General features: G+C 40.5%; 1 protein-coding gene across 20 annotated transcripts in view; it reads left to right on the forward strand.

Moving 5' to 3' along the window:
- The window catches only part of TACC1 (transforming acidic coiled-coil containing protein 1), a 125,828-nt gene extending 112,454 nt beyond the window's left edge, over positions 1-13,374 (forward strand). For all 20 annotated transcript variants that reach the window (XM_063668664.1, XM_063668660.1, XM_063668663.1 and 17 more), the window contains 5 exons: positions 883-926; positions 2,924-3,084; positions 3,928-4,034; positions 7,049-7,169; positions 8,303-13,374. In XM_063668664.1, the coding sequence (XP_063524734.1) occupies positions 883-926; positions 2,924-3,084; positions 3,928-4,034; positions 7,049-7,169; positions 8,303-8,371 (502 nt within the window). In that variant the 3' untranslated portion in view covers positions 8,372-13,374. The remainder of the gene's footprint in view (positions 1-882; positions 927-2,923; positions 3,085-3,927; positions 4,035-7,048; positions 7,170-8,302) is intronic.
- Positions 13,375-20,114: the final 6,740 nt, after the last annotated feature.

Raw genomic sequence — 20,114 nt, forward strand, 5'->3', positions numbered from 1 at the left:
GCCATGAAATGACTAAAGATGAAATCAAAGCAGAGAAGAAAAAAAGGCATAAATAATTCACACACAGTGTGGTCAACATTTGAATGATTAAAAAACATTTTAAATATATCCCTCTAATTAGTTGCTCTTTTATTATTTGTCTTTTAAGCATTTCCTAGGTGTAAGGCCCTTTGCTGGGCTTGATGGAAAGGAAGGGACATTCCTGCTCTTAGAGAGCAGTAGCCATCCATAATAACCAACTTGAATATGACATCAAAAGTGATGGGGGCACCACCATGGAGGGCAGGGGAGGACGTGATGTGACTCACAGAGCACCCAGCACTGGACTGGGTCAGAAGGACATTGTCACTCTTCACTAGAAGAAAGGTTAACCCAAGAGGGTGATCTTTAAAGTCTTCGAATAAGTGAAATACTTTTGGAATTAGGACACAAAATAAAACTTGTAACTGAATCATAGGTAGAGTGTCTGAAAGGGTGGATTGAGTCAGGAAAGTCTAAAGTCAGATCGCATCTCTTAGGAAGAGCCCAGAAGAATATCTTTAACTTAGTTTGTAAAAGATTGACTCATCTAAGCAGAATGAATCTATTTCCTTGCAGTATTCAAATAGGTGCAAAGAGAAAGGGAAGACAGTTGTTTCTATAAGTAAAATATAAGTTTGTCTAAACATAAAATCTTAACAAAAACCTTTTTTGAAACTTAAGAAACCTTATATAATGTAAAAAAAAAAAAAAAAAAAAGATAAGGAGAGCCCCAAAGCAGATAAATGGATTACATAAATTGTCAGTGTACGTTAATGTGTTTAATTGTTTGGGACAGCATTTCTCCAACTTTCATTGTCTGAAAATCCTCCTCTGGTAATAAGTTCTTTTTTTCTCATTTAGGAAAATTGTAGCTGAATATGAAAAGACTATTGCTCAAATGATTGGTAAGGAGAACATTTTGTTTTTTGAGGGTATGAGCTATAGGATCTGTCTTAGTCTGTTCAGCCTGGTATAACAAAGTACTGTAAGCTAGCTTATAAACAACAAACATTTTTCATAGCTCTGGAGACAGGAGAGTTCAAGGCACTCACAGATGAGATGTCTGGGGAGGGCCCATTCCTCATAGAAAGGGCTGGCTAGCTCTCTGGGGTCTCTTTTATAAGGACACTAATCCTGACATAATCACCTCCCAAAGTCCCTTCCGTGCCCACTTTCACGCTGAATATACTCACACATTGGGGATTAGGTTTCAATACACAAATCTGGGGTTGGGAGGTGGCATAAACTATAAGACCATAGCCGGATCCATAGATGATTTTCAGACCATGTCACAAACTTGTATTTGTCTGTCACTTAGATACAGTTGTCTCATTATTCGTGGGAGGTATGTTCAGTAAAGTTGCTGCAAACACTGAATTAGTGAATACTAAACACTGCTCCTGGCCGGGCATGGTGGCTCACGCCTGAGGTTGAGAGTTCAACCTGAGGTTGAGAATTCAAAAACAGCCTGACCAACATGGAGAAACCCCGTCTCTAGTAATAATACAAAATTAGCCGGGCATGGTGGTGCATGCCTGTAATCCCAGCTACTCGGGAGGCTGAGGCAGGAGAATTGCTTGAACCTGGGAGATGGAGGTTACGGTGAGCCGAGATAGCGCCATTGCACTCCAGCCTGGGCAACAAGAGCAAAATTCCATCTCAAAAAATAAATAAGTAAATAAACACTGCTTCTAGGGGAAAGACAGAGTTAGAGTCTTGCATCTGGCCACAGCATTTTCATTGATTAGTCAGTATACAACCTTGCTTTACGTGTGTTCCTGTTTAAAGATACCTTATTTAATACATATAGTTGATTCATTAACATTGAGCTCACAGTCAGCGGCACTTTGGCTCATGTCTGAACAGAGCTTCTGTAATGTATGTATTTTAAGGAACCTTACTGCCTTCTTATGCTTAGTATCACTAGACAGCACTGTAGCACTGCTCTTGGAGGCCACTTAAAACAGTGAGGTCTCCAGCAAAAAGAACACAAATGCAACAAACATGGCCTGAATAGACCGCAAGAACACTTGTTTATAGAATGAATCAAGAAGGCAGAGTATTGCTTTGTTCATTGTCAGCTGAGAGCGTGCATATCAGGTGACTAAAGCATTTTTGCCACTCTGCACACATCCACAAATGACTGACTAAGTCCAGGAGGATAGATTTTAGGATTACAAATAAATTTTAGCAAGTAGGCGAATTGGGAGGTATGGACTTGGTGAATAACGAGGGTCAACTGTAGTTAGGTTCATTTTAGAAGATGGCAGGCCTTGAATTCTGTGACTGTTGGTGGCCTGGTCACATCACTAACACCCGCTGGGAGCATCCTGTGTTTTGGTGCAGGGTTCTTACTCAAGTGCAGATTGTAATTTCTCTGCATCAGACCCAGTGGTGCCTTTACAGAACAACAGGGATTGATCCTCCTGCATGGAATTTAGAGTCTCTTCTCATCCATATCATAAGGATTGACTCCCTAAACCAAAGTCTGTCCTTTCTCCACTAAATTGCCGAAATGATACTTTCTATCATCCACATCACTTAACGCCTTCCCAGCTCAGGGCCTTACCACAGCTGTTCTTCTCTATGGAGTATTCTCCTCCCAGGTAGCTGTATGGCTCACATCCTCATTTCTGTCCAGTCTCTGCTCAAATCTCTCCCCTGAGAGCAGGTACTCTCTGTACAGTAACAGCCCCCTCCCCGCCCCCATTCCCCCTTACCCTGCCTTGTTTTTTCCCCATCACTTGTTACCACGCATCTCCCCCAACTAGAGTATAAGCTGTAAGAGCGGGAACTTGGTCACATCCCCAGCTGTATCCCTACCATGAGAACACTGCTTGGCTTCTAGGGAGTCTCTATTCGTTGAATAAATATGTCATTCCTTTTGACTTGTGATTCCCAGAAGATGAACAAAGGACAAATATGACCTCCCAGAAGAGCTTCCAGCAACTGACCATGGAGAAGGAACAGGCCCTGGCTGACCTTAACTCTGTGGAAAGGTCCCTTTCTGATCTCTTCAGGAGATATGAGAACCTGAAAGGTGTTCTGGAAGGGTTCAAGAAGGTAGAGTGTTTTTTCCCTCTATCTCCTGGTGTATTTCCAGTAGTGTAGTTCCTTGGTAACTGGTCATCAAATACATATGCCAGAGGTTGTGGGTATCCTTTTAAATAGGAGCTCAGGGCCTACTGGCCTTGTATCCTCTATTCCAGTGAAGCTGGATTTTTTTTTCCACATTTTTCCTTCTTTGGTTGTTCAGGCGTCTGGCCCACTGGGTGCCATGTCTTGGCCATTCGTCTCCTGTGTCAAGCCAATAAGCCCCAGGCTGTGGCGTAGACTGCAAGAACTATTAATTGAACCCTCAGACCTCAGGTGAATTCTAGAAATGTTCTTTCTGGTAATTCACCTTTTCAGTTTTAGTAAAAGGGATTAGAAGGAATTCCATGTCACTGAAAAATTAAAGCTGCATATTCTAGAAGACATGAGTATAATATTTCAAATTTAGATGTAAATGGGCCTGTTGATTTAATGTAGCTTTACAATATCAACCAGGCACAATTATAGCAATGAAACGTCTTTATTTTCATATTAAAATAAAAATGAAATTGGCCAGTTTATCAAATATGGAAGTCAAATTGCCATTCAGTTTTGAATAATTGCCTTCCTAAAGTAGGCATATTGGTATAACTGACCCTTACTGTATGATATTGAAAATTAACACATGAAGACATTATGTAGAATTTCCTCAGTGAGAATTACATGTGGCTATTTCAAATTACTGCAGAGTATGAATAAAAGGCATCTGAATTAATTAGATTTTTCCATTCTTTAAAAAATGAAAACTCTGATATGTGGTAGATTAGAAGAAACAGAATGACCTGTTTATTTTCAATTTTTGCTTTGGAACAGAATGAAGAAGCCTTGAAGAAATGTGCTCAGGATTACTTAGCCAGAGTTAAACAAGAGGAGCAGCGATACCAGGCCCTGAAAATCCACGCAGAAGAAAAACTGGACAAGTAAGAGCTTGTAAATTTTGAATTTCACTCTTCACGATGTTGTGGGAAAATTGACAGAGGAAAAAAAAATCACTGTTTTGCAACTCCAGGTTGTATTTGTATGTGTGTGTTTATTTCACTTTTTAAACCCTTTCCCATTGTTAAAACATTAAAAAGTAAAAAAAGGTATATCTGCTCCTGCCTCCTTCCACTGGGTTCCCATCTTTCTCTATGCCAGGTAATCACCATTGTTGGTTTCTGTTTTTTCTTCCTATTACAATTTTTTTCTCCTTTTTTATATGATTTTAGCATACTTCGCTGTTTTTGCTTAGCAGTGTAATTTTGAGAATCTTTCCATGTCAGTGCAAGAAGAGCTTCCTCTTTTTTTTCTAATAGCCGCATGGTATTCCATTGTTGGAATGTATCATTTCTTTAACAGTCCCCTCCTATTAGACATTAAAGTTAATTCAAATGTCTTGCTGCCACAGACAGTGCCATAGTAAGTGACCTGGTAGGTGATCGTTTTGCCTGCCTGTGAGTTATCTTTGTGATCTGTATATTAGAAAAGGAATTGCTAGACCAAAGCATATATGAATTTATAATTATAAGTGTTGTCAGATTGGCCCCATTAGACTTTTATCATTCGATAGCCCTAGATAATATATGAGAGCATCTCTTTTTTTCTGCAGCTGTGCCAATAGATCAACGTTTAATATTTTCTGCAAATCTAATAGGTGAAAATGGTATTTCAACATAGGTATTTGTTTTTGGCAAGCAACAGAGCATTTATTTATTTGTTTGTTTGTTTATTTTATTTATTTATTTTTTGAGACAGAGTTTCTCTCTGTCACCCAGGCTGGAGTGGAGCGTGGCGATCTAGGCTCACTGCAACCTCCATCTCCCGGGTTCAAGCGATTCTCCTGCCTCAGCCTCCCAAGTAGCTTGGATTACAGGCACACACCACCACACCCGGCTAATTTTTTTTTTTTTTTTTTTTTTTGGTAGAGACAGGGTTTCACCATGTTGGCCAGGCTGGTCTGGAACTCCTGACCTCAGGTGATCCGCCCGCCTCAGCTTCCCAAAATGCTGGGATTACAGGTGTGAGCCACCGCGCCCAGCCCCAGAGCGTTTATTTTAATCAATGTAATTTTGATTTGCATTTATCTTATGAATTAAATTGAATATATTTCAGCATTCATTTATTAATATATTTGCTTTACTATGAATTACTCTATTCTTTGCCCATTTTCCTATTGTCATTTTATAGATTTTATATATTAGGGACACCAGCCCTTTGTGATAAGAACTTTGAATAATCTTTCAAGTTTATCATTTGTCTTTTGCCTCCGCCTATAGTGTTTTTTGATATTCACAAATTTACTTCTGTGTGCTGAAATGTATTAGTCATTTCTTTTACAGCTTCTGGATTCCTTGTCATAGTAACAAAGATCTTCCCCATGCTGGATAGAAAATATTCTCCCGTGTTTTACTTACACTTTATGGCTTAGTTTTTTTAATCCTTAAATCTAATACATTTGGAGTTTATCCTGGGAAGTGTTATCCAACTTGATTTTTTGTTGTTTTTTTTTTTTTGAGACAGAGTCTCACTCTGTCACCCATGCTGGAGTGCAGTGGCACAATGTAAGCTCACTGCAACCTCTGCCTCCTGGGTTCAAGTGATTCTCCTGCTTCAGTCTTCCGAGGAACTGGGATTACAGGCATCCGCCACCATGCCCAGCTAATTTTTGTATTTTTAGTAGAGACAGGGTTTCGCCATGTTGGGCAGGCTGGTCTCGAACTTCTGACCTCAAGTGATCCGCCCGCCTTGGTCTCCCAAAGTGTTGGGATTACAGGCGTGAACCACTGAGCTTGGCCTCCCAACTTGACTTTTTAACTAAAAGGTAATACATGCTTGTACATTTTGCTGCCTAAATTTCTATTTGTAGAAACAGAAGTTCTCCTGTCCCCTTCTCACTCCCATGGTACTGTATTAGATTTCATATGTATTCTTCTCCATAGGTTATACAGATCCCTCTATATATTATACATAGGTTTATTGTATATCTCTCTAGGCTTTTCTTTGTGTCTTTATAAATACTATGATTTTGAACTGTAAAAAATATTCACAATATTGGAATCACATTAGACAAATTTCCTTTTTCCCTTAATAGCATATCCTGGCCATTTTTTCATGTCAGAACATATAGCTGAATCTAATTCTTTTTATTAGGTCGTGGAACTATAGCATTTCTTTATTGATGGGCACTTAGACAGTTACAAACTTTTTTACATTGAAGGTAACACTACAGCGAACGTCCTGTGCACTCACTGTTAGGCCAGGTGGGAGTATTTCTGTGAATACATAATTGAAAGTGGGATTGCATTGGAGGGCGTGTACACTTTAAATTGCCCTGGTGACTACCACATTACCCGCCACAAGGCAGCGCCAGTTTTCAGCCGCCCATTGGCACATGAGCCTGCCTGTCTCCTTGTATCTCGGCCCACACAGGACTGTCCTTGTTAATTTTTGCCAATTCAATCAATTTTCAAAGCTTATCATTTTAATTTACATGCCTCTGATTACTAATGAGGCTTTAGCATCCTTTCATCAGTTTACTGGCTGTTCATCAACTGACATTTATGGTTTTTAAGAATTCCTTTCACATCTCATTAATAAACTCATTCCCTGTAGGCCCGTGTCTCATAGATGTCAGTGATTAGTATCCCAACTCTAGCTGTGATCGTCTCCAAAATTATGCAGTCTGCTTTTGTACTGGGCTAAAAAAAAAAAATCTAAGACTGTTGTAGAAACCATTTGCTAGTGAGGTACAAATTTTGAAGTTGTCTGTAAATCGAATGTTTATAAATTAAAATGGAATTATTTAAGTCACCGATTTTTGTTCTTTTTCTCTTATGCAGTCAATTTTTTGAGGCCTGTGCCTCACAGATGTCAGTGGTTAGTATCCTGACTGGCTTTGCCTAGTGGCTAATCATGTGCTTTTTGTCTCTTTATTCCACCCAAACACCATAAACAGAGCCAATGAAGAGATTGCTCAGGTTCGAACAAAAGCAAAGGCTGAGAGTGCAGCTCTCCATGCTGGACTCCGGAAAGAGCAGATGAAGGTGGAGTCCCTGGAAAGGGCCCTGCAGCAGAAGGTACAGAAAGGGACCTGATCTGGGTGGCCACAGAGACGTTTGGTTTTCCTCCTCAGCAGTGACTCACTTATGACAGATCTGGGTGAAAGAGGCCTTGGCTTTCTACTCAGACACTTCAGTCCAGCTCCTTTCTGAACTGATCCAGGTGGAAACAAACAAGTCAAACCATTAAATTTTCAAGCATATCATGCGGAAATCATCCACAGGCAGGGTGCAGAGAGGAAGTTGCATTTTAACTGAATTTCAGAACACCTTCCTAGTTGGGGTCATGAGACTACCTTTCTTTCTTTCTTTGTTTTTTATGCGATATATTAATATGAAGCCATCTTCCCCCTTCATTGCTTTAGATTAGTGGTTTGCAGATGGGGGCAGTTTTGCCCTCCAGGGGGTGTTAGGTGTTAGGTAATGTCTGGAGATATATTTGTTTGGTTGTCACTACTGGGAGATGCTACCGGTATCTAGTGCAGGAGGCCAGGGATGCTGTTAAACATCCTACAATGCACAGGACAGCCCCCGACAACACACTTACCCATCCTAAAACATCAGCAGGGCTGCTTTGAGAAACTGCTGTAGATAAATGAAAACCAGGACTAGCAACAATCCCTGTTTCTCACTAAGCAATTTTTGGCTTTCCGTTTTTATATGTCTCCGGTGATTTTCTTTACTGCATTTCCAATTATATACTCATACCTGTGCCATGCATTCATCAAGAGCAGGAGTTTTTATCACAGGGTCTGTTAGCCCCTAGAATGGTGCTCCCTGGGAGATTCAGACTCAAGCATCCCTAGATATGCTAATGGATTGAGTGAGACCCAGATACTTATGTTTTTGACAAGTACCCTAGATAATTCCTCTGATAACAAGAAAATTGGGGAACTAAGAGATTCATGGACAAGTTTCAGAGGGCTGGTGACTGTCCTCACCCTTTACTCAATTTAAGCACGATTTTATGAGTACATTTTTTGAGATGTGTAGCCTTTTTTTCTTTAAAGCATCTCTGATGTAGAAAAGTTAAAAATCACTGAATTAGGATGTCTAGGGTAGGGTAGATCCAGACTTGGGACTAGTTAACTCTATTTGCCTTTATTTCAGAATACAAAGTGGCCTGCATAATTATGTCATTTGTCTTTCAGAACCAAGAAATTGAAGAACTGACAAAAATCTGTGATGAGCTGATTGCAAAGCTGGGAAAGACTGACTGAGACACTCCCCCTGTTAGCTCAACAGATCTGCATTTGGCTGCTTCTCTTGTGACCACAATTATCTTGCCTTATCCAGGAATAATTGCCCCTTTGCAGAGAAAAAAAAAAAATTTTAAAAAAAGCACATGCCTACTGCTGCCTGTCCCGCTTTGCTGCCAATGCAAGAGCCCTGGAAGAAACCCTAGAGGGTCGCATAGTCTAGAAAGGAGTGTGACCTGACAGTGCTGGAGCCTCCCAGTTCCCCGTATGAAGGTTCCCTTAGGCTGCTGAGTTTGGGTTTGTGATTTCTTTATCTTTAGTTCCTTTTAAAGTCATCTTTACTTTCCCAAATGTGTTAAATTTGTAACTCCTCTTTGGGGTCTTCTCTACCACCTGTCTGATTTTTTTGTGATCTGTTTAATCTTTTAATTTTTTAATATCAGTGGTTTTATTTAAGGAGACAGTTTGGCCTATTGTTACTTCCAATTTATAATCAAGAAAGGGCTCTGGGTCCCCTTTTAAATTACACACACTCTCACACACATACATGTATATTTATAGATGCTGCTGCTCTTTTCCCTGAAGCATAGTCAAGTGAGAACTTCTCTACAGAAGGACATATTTCCTTGGATGTGAGACCCTATTTTGAAATAGAGTCCTGACTCAGAACACCAACTTAAGAATTTGGGGGATTAAAGATGTGAAGACCACAGTCTTGGGTTTTCATATCTGGGGAAGACTATTTGCCATGACGTTTTGTTGCCCTGGTATTTGGACACTCCTTAGCTTTAATGGGTGTGGCCCCTTCGGGGTTAGTCCTCAGACTGATGGTAGTGTCTGCTTTCTGCATGAACGGCAATATGGGACTTCCTCCAAGCTAGGGTTTGGCAAATCTGCCCTAGAGTCATTTAGTTTCCTCTGCCTCCATTTGTTAATACAGAACATTTAGTCTTCATTATCTTTTTTTTTTTGTTTGAGACAGAGTTTCGATCTATTTTAAATATGTGAAGAAAATCTACTTGTAAAAGGCTCAGATCTTAATTAAAAGGTAATTGTAGCACATTACCAATTATAAGGTGAAGAAATGTTTTTTTCCCAAGTGTGATGCATTGTTCTTCAGATGTTGAAAAGAAAGCAAAAAATACCTTCTAACTTAAGACAGAATTTTTAACAAAATGAGCAGTAAAAGTCACGTGAACCACTCCAAAAATCAGTGCATTTTGCATATTTTTAAACAAGGACAGCTTGAATACTGAGAAGAGGGGTGCAAGGAGAAGGTCTGTACTAACAAAGTCAAATTCCTCAAGCTCTTACTGGACTCAGTTCAGAGTGGTGGGCCATTAACCCCAACATGGAATTTTTCCATATAAATCTCAATGAATTCCCTTTCATTTGAATAGGCAAACCCAAATCCATTCAAGTGTTTTAAAGCACTCTCCTGTCTTAATCTTACACCCTGAAAGTCTTCATGGTGATATGCACTATATTCAGTATATGTATGTTTTCCTACTTCTCTTGTAAAACTGTTGCATGATCCAACTTCAGCAATGAATTGTGCCTAGTGGAGAACCTCTATAGATCTTAAAAAATGAATTTTTCTTTAGTGTATTACTCACGTGGGTGCAATCTTTAGCCCCAGGGAGGTCAATAATGTCTTTTAAAGCCAGAAGTCACATTTTACCAATATGCATTTATCATAATTGGTGCTTAGGCTGTATTTTCAAGCCTATTATCTTAACATTTTGTATAAAAAAGAACAACAGAAATTATCTGTCATTTGAGAAGTGGCTTGACAATCATTTGGGCTTTGAAAGCAGTCACTGTGGTGTAAAATGAATGCTGTCCTAGTGGTCATAGTACCAAGGGCACGTGTCTCCCCTTGGTATAACTGATTTCCTTTTTAGTCCTCTACTGCTAAAGAAGTTAATTTTGCATTTTGCAGAAAGAAACATTGATTGCTAAATCTTTTTGCTGCTGTGTTTTGGTGTTTTCATGTTTACTTGTTTTATATTGATCTGTTTTAAGTATGAGAGGCTTATAGTGGCCTCCACTGTAAATCCATAGTCATCTTTTTAAGCTTATTGTGTTTAAGAAAGTAGCTATGTGTTAAACAGAAGTGACGGCAGCCCTTCCCTAGCACACTGGTGGAAGAGACCCCTTGAGAACCTGACCCCAGTGAATGAAGCTGATGCACAGGGAGCACCAAAGGACCTTCGTTAAGTGATACTTGCCCTGGCCTCTCAGCCATGACTGTTATGAGGAAATATCCCCCATTCTAACTTAACAGATATCTCCTCTCCAAAGAGAATTAAAATCGTAGCTTGTACAGATCAAGAGAATATACTGGGCAGAATGAAGTATGTTTGTTTATTTTTCTTTAAAAATAAAGGGTTTTGGAACTCTGGAGAGTAAGAATATAGTATAGAGTTTGCCTCAACACATGTGAGGGCCAAATAACATGCTAGCTAGGCAGTAATAAACTCTGTTACAGAAGAGAAAAAGGGCCGGGCACAGTGGCTTATTCCTGTAATCTCAACACTGTGGAAGGCCAAGGCAGGAGGATCACTTGAGTCCAGGAGTTTGAAACCTACCTAGGCAACATGACGAAACCTCGTCTCTACCAAAAATATAAAAATTAGCTGGGCATGGTGGCATGTGCCTGTGCCCAGCTACTTGGGAGGCTGAGGTGGGAGGATCGCTTGAGCCTGGGAGGTCAAGGCTGCAGTGAGCCATGATCATGCCACTGTACTCCATCCTGGGTGACAGCAAGATCTTGTCTCAAAAAAACAAACAAACAAACAACCAGGAGTGAAAAAGGAAAGTAGAAGGCAACTGTTGGCCTAGATGGTGGTTTGGGAATATTAGGTGATCCTGTTGAGATTCTGGATCCAGAGCAATTTCTTTAGCTTTTGACTTTGCCAAAGTGTAGATAGCCTTTATCCAGCAGTATTTTAATTGGGGAATGCAACGTGAGGCCAGCTGAACAATTCCCCCCGTGGCTGCCCAGATAGTCACAGTCAAGGTTGGAGAGTCTCCTTCCAGCCAGTGACCTACCCAAACCTTTTGTTCTGTAAAACTGCTCTGGAAATACCAGGAAGCCCCGTTTTCTCACGTGGTTTCTAGCTTCTTCAGACTCAGCCCAAGTTAGGAAGTGCAGAAGCACATGATGGTGAAAAATCTAGGATTTGGCAGCCTTCCAGAATGGTATGGAATCTGAGGGAAGATTTATGTTTCGTTTTGGAGGATAGCTCAAGTTGAATTTTCTTTCCAGCCAGTTACCCTTTCAACCTACCCATACTTTGTACAACTCTCACACAAATACTTAGATATTTATTAGACAGCCCTGAATTCGCTCTAATTATAAACAGGGAGAGTAAACTGCCCCCAAATGTTCCTGGGCTGGGTAAAAGCAGCTGGAGTGAAGCATTCATTTTCCATAAAGGTAACAAAGGGTGGCTCAGTAGTTACTCAAGCTCAAAAGGGTTTTTTAAGAGCAGGCATTGGTTAAGTCTGTGTATACTGAGTTGGAAGTGATTTCAGCACATTCTTTTTTAGTGGAGTAAAAGTTCTGAAGCCCCCTTTTAACTTCTTTTGGTTTTTCATTATAATTGGTAGCCATCTCATGAACTGTCTCTGACTGTTGTCTCTTTGCGGTCATGTGATTGTGAGCTTGCTCTCTGACTTGCATTTCTGACTTTATCCTATTGTTGGGAAGATAGAAACTAGGTTTTGAAAGATTACATGATTCAAGCGAGGGATTTTAAAGTAAAGATGTATATATTCTGAAGAATCTAAAAGATAACAGATTATTTGCTTATGAAGGAACAATATAGTCTGGGAATCCCAGAATGTCAAGCCAAAGGTCTAAGAAGTCATCTTCAAATACTTTAATAAAGAAGTATTTCGAGGAGATATCTGTCCAAAAAGGTTTGACTGGCCTCCAGATTACAGTTATTTTTAAAAAGCAATTTACCACTAAATCCTTGAGTCTCCATAGAGTAACAGTAAAGAAACTGATGTAACAGACTCTCCTCTCAAAGGATCTCCTCTGGAAGAGAGTATCAGCAGCAGCATTGTCCAGGGAAGACCCATCCCCTAGTGCCAGAGCTTGCATCCTGGAGACTAAAGATTGCACTTTTCGTAGTTTTTCGTCCAAATGCAATCCCATTTCTGTGCCTCTTAGCATGCAGTTAGATTTGGACAAACAAGATTCCTAAGGAATGACTTTATTAACTATAATATGGTTACAGCTATTATATAAATATATATTCTGGTTATAGTTCTAATATGGAGATGTTGCGTGCAATGCTGGCCCGTGGTGGTCTGTGTAATGCTTTAACTTGTATGGAGGAGGCCAGGCTCAGAGCTGAGATGTGGCCTGAACCTTCCCTGTATCGATCCTTTAATTTAGAACTGTCAAGTTGCCACTTTCTCCCCCTCTGCCTTTTAGTGGTATCTGAAATATACACAAAACAGTAATTTCCTGGTCACATCATTAACTGCTAATTCTGTATTTATAAAGAATTTTCAGATGGACATGTACAAATTTGAACTCAAACCATCCCCAGTCCAGATACAGGGCAGCGTGTAGGTGACCACACCAGAGCCTCAGCCTCGGTCCTTCTCAGCTGTCGAGATAGGATCCAGGCATTTCTTTTAAATCTCAGAGGTAGCAGTAAACTTTTCAGTATTGCTGTTAGCAAGTGTGTGTTTGCCGATAGATATCCATTATACTAATGTGCCAAGTAAATGTTCATTGCACATCTGCTTCCACTGTGTCCCCACGGGTGCCATGAAGTGTGTGAGGAGCCCCTCATCTGGAGGGATGAGCGCTGCGTTGACTACTGCTATCAGGATTGTGTTGTGTGGAATATTCATCTACATAAATTTTATATGCACAGTAATTTCCCTTTTTATATGTCAAGTAACTATTTGTAAAAGTTATACTCACAAATTATTATAATGATTACTAATATATTTTTTCCATGTTTCATTGCCTGAATAAAAACTGTTTACCACTGTTAGATTTGGGGATGTGTGTGGTGTTGGTACTTTTCCTGGTTATAAATTGTATCCCTGAATGTGAAAATTTATGGCAGCCCTGCTTTTATGAGCCCCATATTTCAACCTAAAAATAGGAAAGATCACATTTTCTCTACACTCATTTTGTGCATGTGGTTGGGTGTGTAACTAAAAACAAACTTTGAAAGTCAGATACTGCCATGTAGACGTCGTGCCTTTGCATCTGTGCAAACAAAGTTTTTAGCTGGGTGCTTCTTGGTTTTGCTTAGAGACTGGTCGTCTGCCCTGGCATTTTTCAAGTCACCCCAAGCTTTCTGACTCGAAGGACCTGGGGTAAGGCAGAACTATGTAAATAGTGCAGAGCAAAGAGTTGCTGTGTTTTGTTTCTTCTAGGTTCAATGCAGTACCAGGAATAACTTTTTAAATACTGGCTAAGCCAACTCTCCGCTTTAAAGGGATAGGAGATGGGGCAGGAAATTTTGTGGGTTGTATTACAGGAAAAGACAAATTAAGAGGATAGTTAAGGCTTCATTTTACAACTAGCTGGAGATCCACTTAGGAAAATCAGAGAACTATCACTTTTCTTGCTGTTTGCCACATCTTAAGACAGTGCAGCCTCTGTCTGCAAATATGCCAAAAGGCATATTTCTCACCCCTGCGCTCCTGAATCACCAGGAGAGAATCTTCTAAAAGTCTCTGATGGAGACTGCCATTTGCAGAATGTGAAACACAGTAGAAATATGTTTCTAAGAATTATTGGGAAGAATAAGATGGAAATTAACCTTGCTACTCTCTTACAGAATTGTATTCTTAGATAATTTAAGACCACCAATGTTTTTCATACTTTTACAAATAGGGGATCATGGGGCCATTTTAGTGAATAGCAATTAAGCCTAAGTATTTCTTCATGGAATTTATTACAGATATAAATGAATATATGTGAACTTGGTCATGACAAAAAATGACTTTCTTGCTGTGGCTAATGGTCAAAGCATGAAAAACCCTGACCTAGCCAACTGAAGTCCTTTTACAATGGAAACAGGCCCAGTGGGAGAAGCAATGAAGCAAAGATCACATGGCTTGTATGTCAGTGAGCATTGTTGCCCTCGCTCAAAATGAGGGAAAAAAAATTAATTGCCACTTAGTTCTTTTCAAGCTCTTGAAATCCAAGTCCTAGGTTTAGGTAGTATTTATATCATTTTCCAAGTTTGTAGGCACTTAAGGACCAATGAAAACCAAATACCTTTTTCTCAACATTTACTCATTCATTCATTCACTCATTTATTTGCAGAGTTTAAAGTGAAACATGAAAAGTTTGAGGGACAGTTAGCCAAAGAAATTGTTTTTACGTTTTATTGAAACAGCATTTAAATATAAATAATAGGGTAATGAAAATGATTCTTCCCGAGAAGAAAGCCATCCCTAGGTTACATTTCTTGAAAGAAAAAATGTAGTTGTGAGTTGTTGGTTGGTTATTATCTAAGTGAGTTATTGCCTGAGAGTGGAGAGATAGTGGTGCTTATGATCTATGAGATAAATCTAACCCGGACAGGCCTGTATTTTCTGCCTTTTTTTTTTTTTGGAGACAGAGTCTCGCTCTGCTGCCCAGGCTGAAGTGCAGTGGCATGATTTCAGCTCACTACAACCTTCACCTCCCAGGTTCAAGTGATTCTCCTGCCTTAGCCTCCCAAGTAGCTAGGATTACAGGCGCATGCCACTACGCCATGCTAATTTTTGTATTTTAGTAGAGACGAGTTTTCACCATGTTGGCCAGGCTGGTCTCGAACTCCTAACTTCAGATAATCCACCTGCCTCGGCCTCCCAAATTGCTGAGATTACAGGCGTGAGCCACCGTGCCCAGCCCTATTTTCTGCATTTCTGAGAATTAACAAAATGTGCCAAGTTAAGATGTGCAAACTCCTAATCACAAAACATTCAACCGTGAGACCTTATATATAGACCAAGAAGACATTTTTGGTTTAGACATCAAAAATGACAGCACAATTAGCTAATTGGGTGCATTCAGGCATAATCACAATATTTTACTAAAATATTAAGGAGTCCAGACAGCGTCTCTTGGATGTGCAGTGATGAACGTGCCTTCTATTTCACTGTAAGACTGGCACTCTAATTTGTCTTTTATGTAGTCCATACTTTTCCAGATACATATTTTTTTCTTTCTCCCTTTCAGTTGATTTGTATAACATCATGAATTTTCAGCAAAAATACCATGTGTAAAATATGATTCAGTCTAGCATGGTGATTCACGCCCGTAATCCCGGCACTCTGGGAGGCTGACGGGGGTGGCGGATTGCTTGAGCTCAGGATTTTGAGACCAGCCTCTAACATGGCAAAAACCTGTCCCTACAAAAAACACAAAAATTAGCCGGGCATGGTGGTGCACACCTGTAGTCCCAGCTACTCGGGAGGCTGAGGTGGGAGGATTGCTTGAGCCAGTGGTCGAGGCTCCAGTGAGCCATGATTGCACCCCCGCACTCCAGCCTGGGCGCCAGAGCAAGACCCTATCTCAAAAAAAATTTTTTTTACATTAAACATTTTTAAAATAAGCAAAATAAGATTTTACTTCCTGTGTCAACTTTCAGTGCAAATGTGTATGAGTGGTCACAGGGGGGCTCCATTCCCAAAGGCTTATTCTCTCTAGGGCCACGTCTTTCAAACTGCAGGTCAAAACCCATTTTAGAGGTTATGAATTAGAAGAGTGAACGCTTGTTGTAAAAGCAAATAGTGAAGGTGTAAGTGCTGTTTCATGAAATTTTATTACACTTACATGATACCATATATGGGTAATGAGTTGTAATTTTAAACGTCTTGGTGTGGGGGCCTAAAAGTTAAAAAAAGCAAGTTTAAAAAAGCTTAAAAGCCACTAACTTTAGGTCATGGGGAGACAGAGTTGTTGGATCAGTCAAGGATTTTATGGGAGTAAAAACAATGATTGCAATCTCCATTTGTTGAAAGTAAGCTACAGAGTTAGAACACAGTAATCCACAACCACAGTTTATGGCAACTTGAAGAAATCAAAACTTCAGAACAAAAACATGAAGCTGCATTCAGAAAACACGACCTAAAAATTCCTTTCTAATCCTCAATTGAGATGGAAAGAAGAAAAGAGAACGTTAGAACAGGAGTACATAAAGAATAAAAGCCTGTAGACCTAACAAGCCCTCTAGAAAATAAAGTCTACTAAAAAATAAGAATAAACGTAAAATTCTTCCTTCCCTCTGCCGTCCCAACATAAACTCATCCTCCTCCTTGAGGCAGCAGAGGGCGAGCTACTCAGGTTCAGAGACACATTTCTGTTTTGCTGCCACTGCCAAAAACTAACCCGACTCTCAACTGAAAAAATGAAACCTCAGTTAGAAGCAAGAATTCTCCTTGATTACAACTTCTTAGACTTAAATTTCTTTGCACAGTTCAATACAAAATCACAATTGTTCCTATCTGCTGTAGACAAGATCTTTCATTAAAATCTTAACTAGATGTTGGTGTCTGTTCTTCTGATGCCACACTTGAACTGAGTAACTGCAAGGCAATGAATACGTGCGTATGAAGTAAGTGATCAAGTCGTGAGGTTCCACTTATTTTCAGAAATGTGATCAGATTTGAAGTTCAATCTGAGGGTTTGAGTTAAGGAAATAAGCTTAAGGAGGCAAGATCATTCACCACAATGTCACACAGGCAGAAATCAGATACAAATCAGAGAATGCCAGAGGTGTGATAAAATAGATGGTCAGTTGGGGCCAGGCGCAGTGGCTCATGTCTGTAGTCCCAGCACTTCGGGAGGCTGAAGCAGGTGGATCACGAGGTCAAGAGATCGAGACCATACTGGCCAACATGGTGAAACCCCGTCTCTACTAAAAATATAAAAATTAGCCCGGCGTGGTGGTGCATGCCTGTAAACCCAGCTACTCGGGAGGCTGAGGCAGGAGAATCACTTGAACCCAGGAGGCTGAGGTTGCAGTGAGCCGAGATCGCCCCACTGCACTCCAGCCTGGCGACAGAGTGAGACTCTGTCTCAAAAAAAAATATATATATATATATATATAGAGAGAGAGAGAGAGAGAGAGAGATGGTCAATTGGGATGTTTGTGGAAATTAATTTCTCTAAACATTTTAAAATTATTTTGGGATCATTTTAGATTTGCAGAAAAGTTGCAAAAATTCTCTAAACTTTCCTTCCTTTCCTGGCTAGCTCTCTATTTCCACCCTTTCCTCTTTCCTGGTTCTTCCTTTTTTTTTTTTTTTTTTTTTGACAGGGTTCTTTCTCTGTCACACAGGCTGGAGTGCAGTGATGCAATTATAGCTCACTGCAGCCTTGACCTCCTGGGCTCAAGTGAGCCTTCCCTCTAAGCCTCGTGAGTAGCTGGGACTACAGGTGCACGCCACTGCACCTGCCTTTTTTTTTTTTAATTGTAGAGATGGGGTCTTGATATGTTGTCTAGGGCGGTCTTGAACTCCACAGCCCATCCTGGGCTCAAGTGATCTACTCACTTTGGCCTCCCAAAGTGCTGGGATTACAGGTGTGAGCCGCCATACCCAGCCTCTTTATTTTGTATCCCGCTGCTGTTTGGCTATTAATTGGGCATTTGTCATGTGCGGAGTCCTGGGTAGGCACTGATGGGAGAAAGCTATCTTCCCCCTGCACACCTCTGTTTATACAAGCGCTATTATGAGGAAAGGCTATGAACTCCTCAGCCCTACTTTAAAAACAAGCATTACTGTGGTGATAGCAAAGTGGTGGTATCATGGGCCATCTCTTTTCCAATAAGATATACTTAATATATTTTTAAAGCTATAAAAGGTCAAATCAATATTTGGTAATTTGCCACAGACGAAAACAAGGCCGCTTTCTTTTCCTCCCTGCATCTTCTATACAAAGAGCTTGGGTCAAGTTGAGAAGAGAGCTGGGTTTGAAACCTTGGCCTGTGACCTGGGGCCCTGGGACAGTCACTCATGCTGTGGACCTCTTTCCTCACCAGTGTATCTATAAAATACCAGAACTTTGGGCCGGGTGCAGTGGCTCACGCCTGTAATCCCAGCACTTTGGGAGGCCGAGGCGGGTGGATCACCTGAGGTCAGGAGTTTGAGACCAGCCTGGCCAACGTGGTGAAACCCTGTCTCTACTAAAAATACAAAAAGTTAGCCGGGTGTGGTGGCGGGCGCCTGTAATCCCAGCTACTCGGGAGGCTGAGGCAGGAGAATCACTTGAACCTGGGAGGCAGAGGTTGTGGTGAGCCGAGATGTGCCATTGCACTCCAGCCTGGGCAACAAAAGCAAAACTCCATCTCAAAAAAAGAAAAAACAAAACAAAACAAAAAAACAGAACTTCGGACTATATGTTCTTAAACTGTGTATGTGTTTAGGTGTTCTAACATTTTAAATTTGTCTTTAAAACTTGGAGCTCTTTTCCAACCTCTTCTCAGGTTTCCTTCTTATTCCAGAGACATTCTCCTGACACAGCTGTTCTCCTAATTTATTTGGTTATAGTCCTGCATTGAGAAATGCTACTTTTTATGGAATTCCTGTTTGAAAGTCCACTATCTAAATTTGCCTGAGTCCTAAATGAAATAAGATCCTAGCCCCCCCGCCCAAAAAAAGAAATGGAATTATGAACTCCTAAGCAAAAATATAGCTGTACCTTTGTGTGTGTAACTTTAGTAACTCAGTGTTCAAGCGCACATGATCGTCAGGGAGGAGAGGGCTCACTTGGCTGGAGGCAAGTGCTTTTGTTCTGTTTGGGAGACAATATGAGGGAAGGGGAGGGAGGCGTGGGTACCAGGAGGCAAAGTAGGCAGCATCTGTAGATTCCAGTTGGGCCCATTTCAGCTGTGTAGGTGGATCAAATGCTGGGCTTATTTGTTCTTTCGGACAGGGATCTGCCATTTTCCTAATGCTGGAAAATTCCTAATTCTGGTCTACAAAATTGACCAATGTCAGTATAATATAATTCAACATTTTCCTAGCTTGTTTAGAAGAAGCATATTGCAATGTGACTTTGATCACATTTTTTGATCAGCAGATAAATCTATATTTATTTATAATTCTGTTTTGTTCTAAGAAGGATTTAAGGCAGTTTGCAGGCAGGGTATAGAACGATCCATGTCACTTAAGATTGTCAGTTAAGAGTGATGATGACAAAGGACTCGATGCAGTTGGGTCCAGTCACTTCCACCCCGCCCACATGACAGGCATGGCCAAGACAGCCATCATCTTGTCATCACTGCAAATGGAATCTTCCTGAAATGATTAGCAAGCCACTTTCCTAAAATGAGAATGACTTTTACATTTTTATTTATTTGTTTATTTTTTTAGAGACAGGGCCTCGCTCTGTAGCCCAGGCTGGAGTGCAGTGGCACAATCATAGCTTACTCCTGGGCTCAAGTGATTCTCCTGCCTCAGCCTCCCGAGTAGCTAGGACTACAGGCTCACACAACTCATTTTTTAGTTTTTTCTAGAGACAGGGATCTCAAGGACAACTTTGCCCGTGCCCACTTCTACATGGTGACCGAGCACCTGGAAAAAAAAAAAAGATAGCATCTCACTATGTTGCCCAGACTGGTCTCGAACTCCTGGGCCCAAGCAATCCTCCTGCCTTGGGCCTCTCCAAAGTGCTGGGATTACAGGCATGAGCCACTGCACCCAGCTGGCTTTTACATTTTTTAATGGTGGAGGAAAAAAAATCAAAACAAGAATAACATTTGATGTCAGATGAAAATTACATTGA

This window comes from Pongo pygmaeus, chromosome 7 (assembly GCF_028885625.2).
Source record: "Pongo pygmaeus isolate AG05252 chromosome 7, NHGRI_mPonPyg2-v2.0_pri, whole genome shotgun sequence".
Lineage (NCBI taxonomy): Eukaryota > Metazoa > Chordata > Mammalia > Primates > Hominidae > Pongo > Pongo pygmaeus.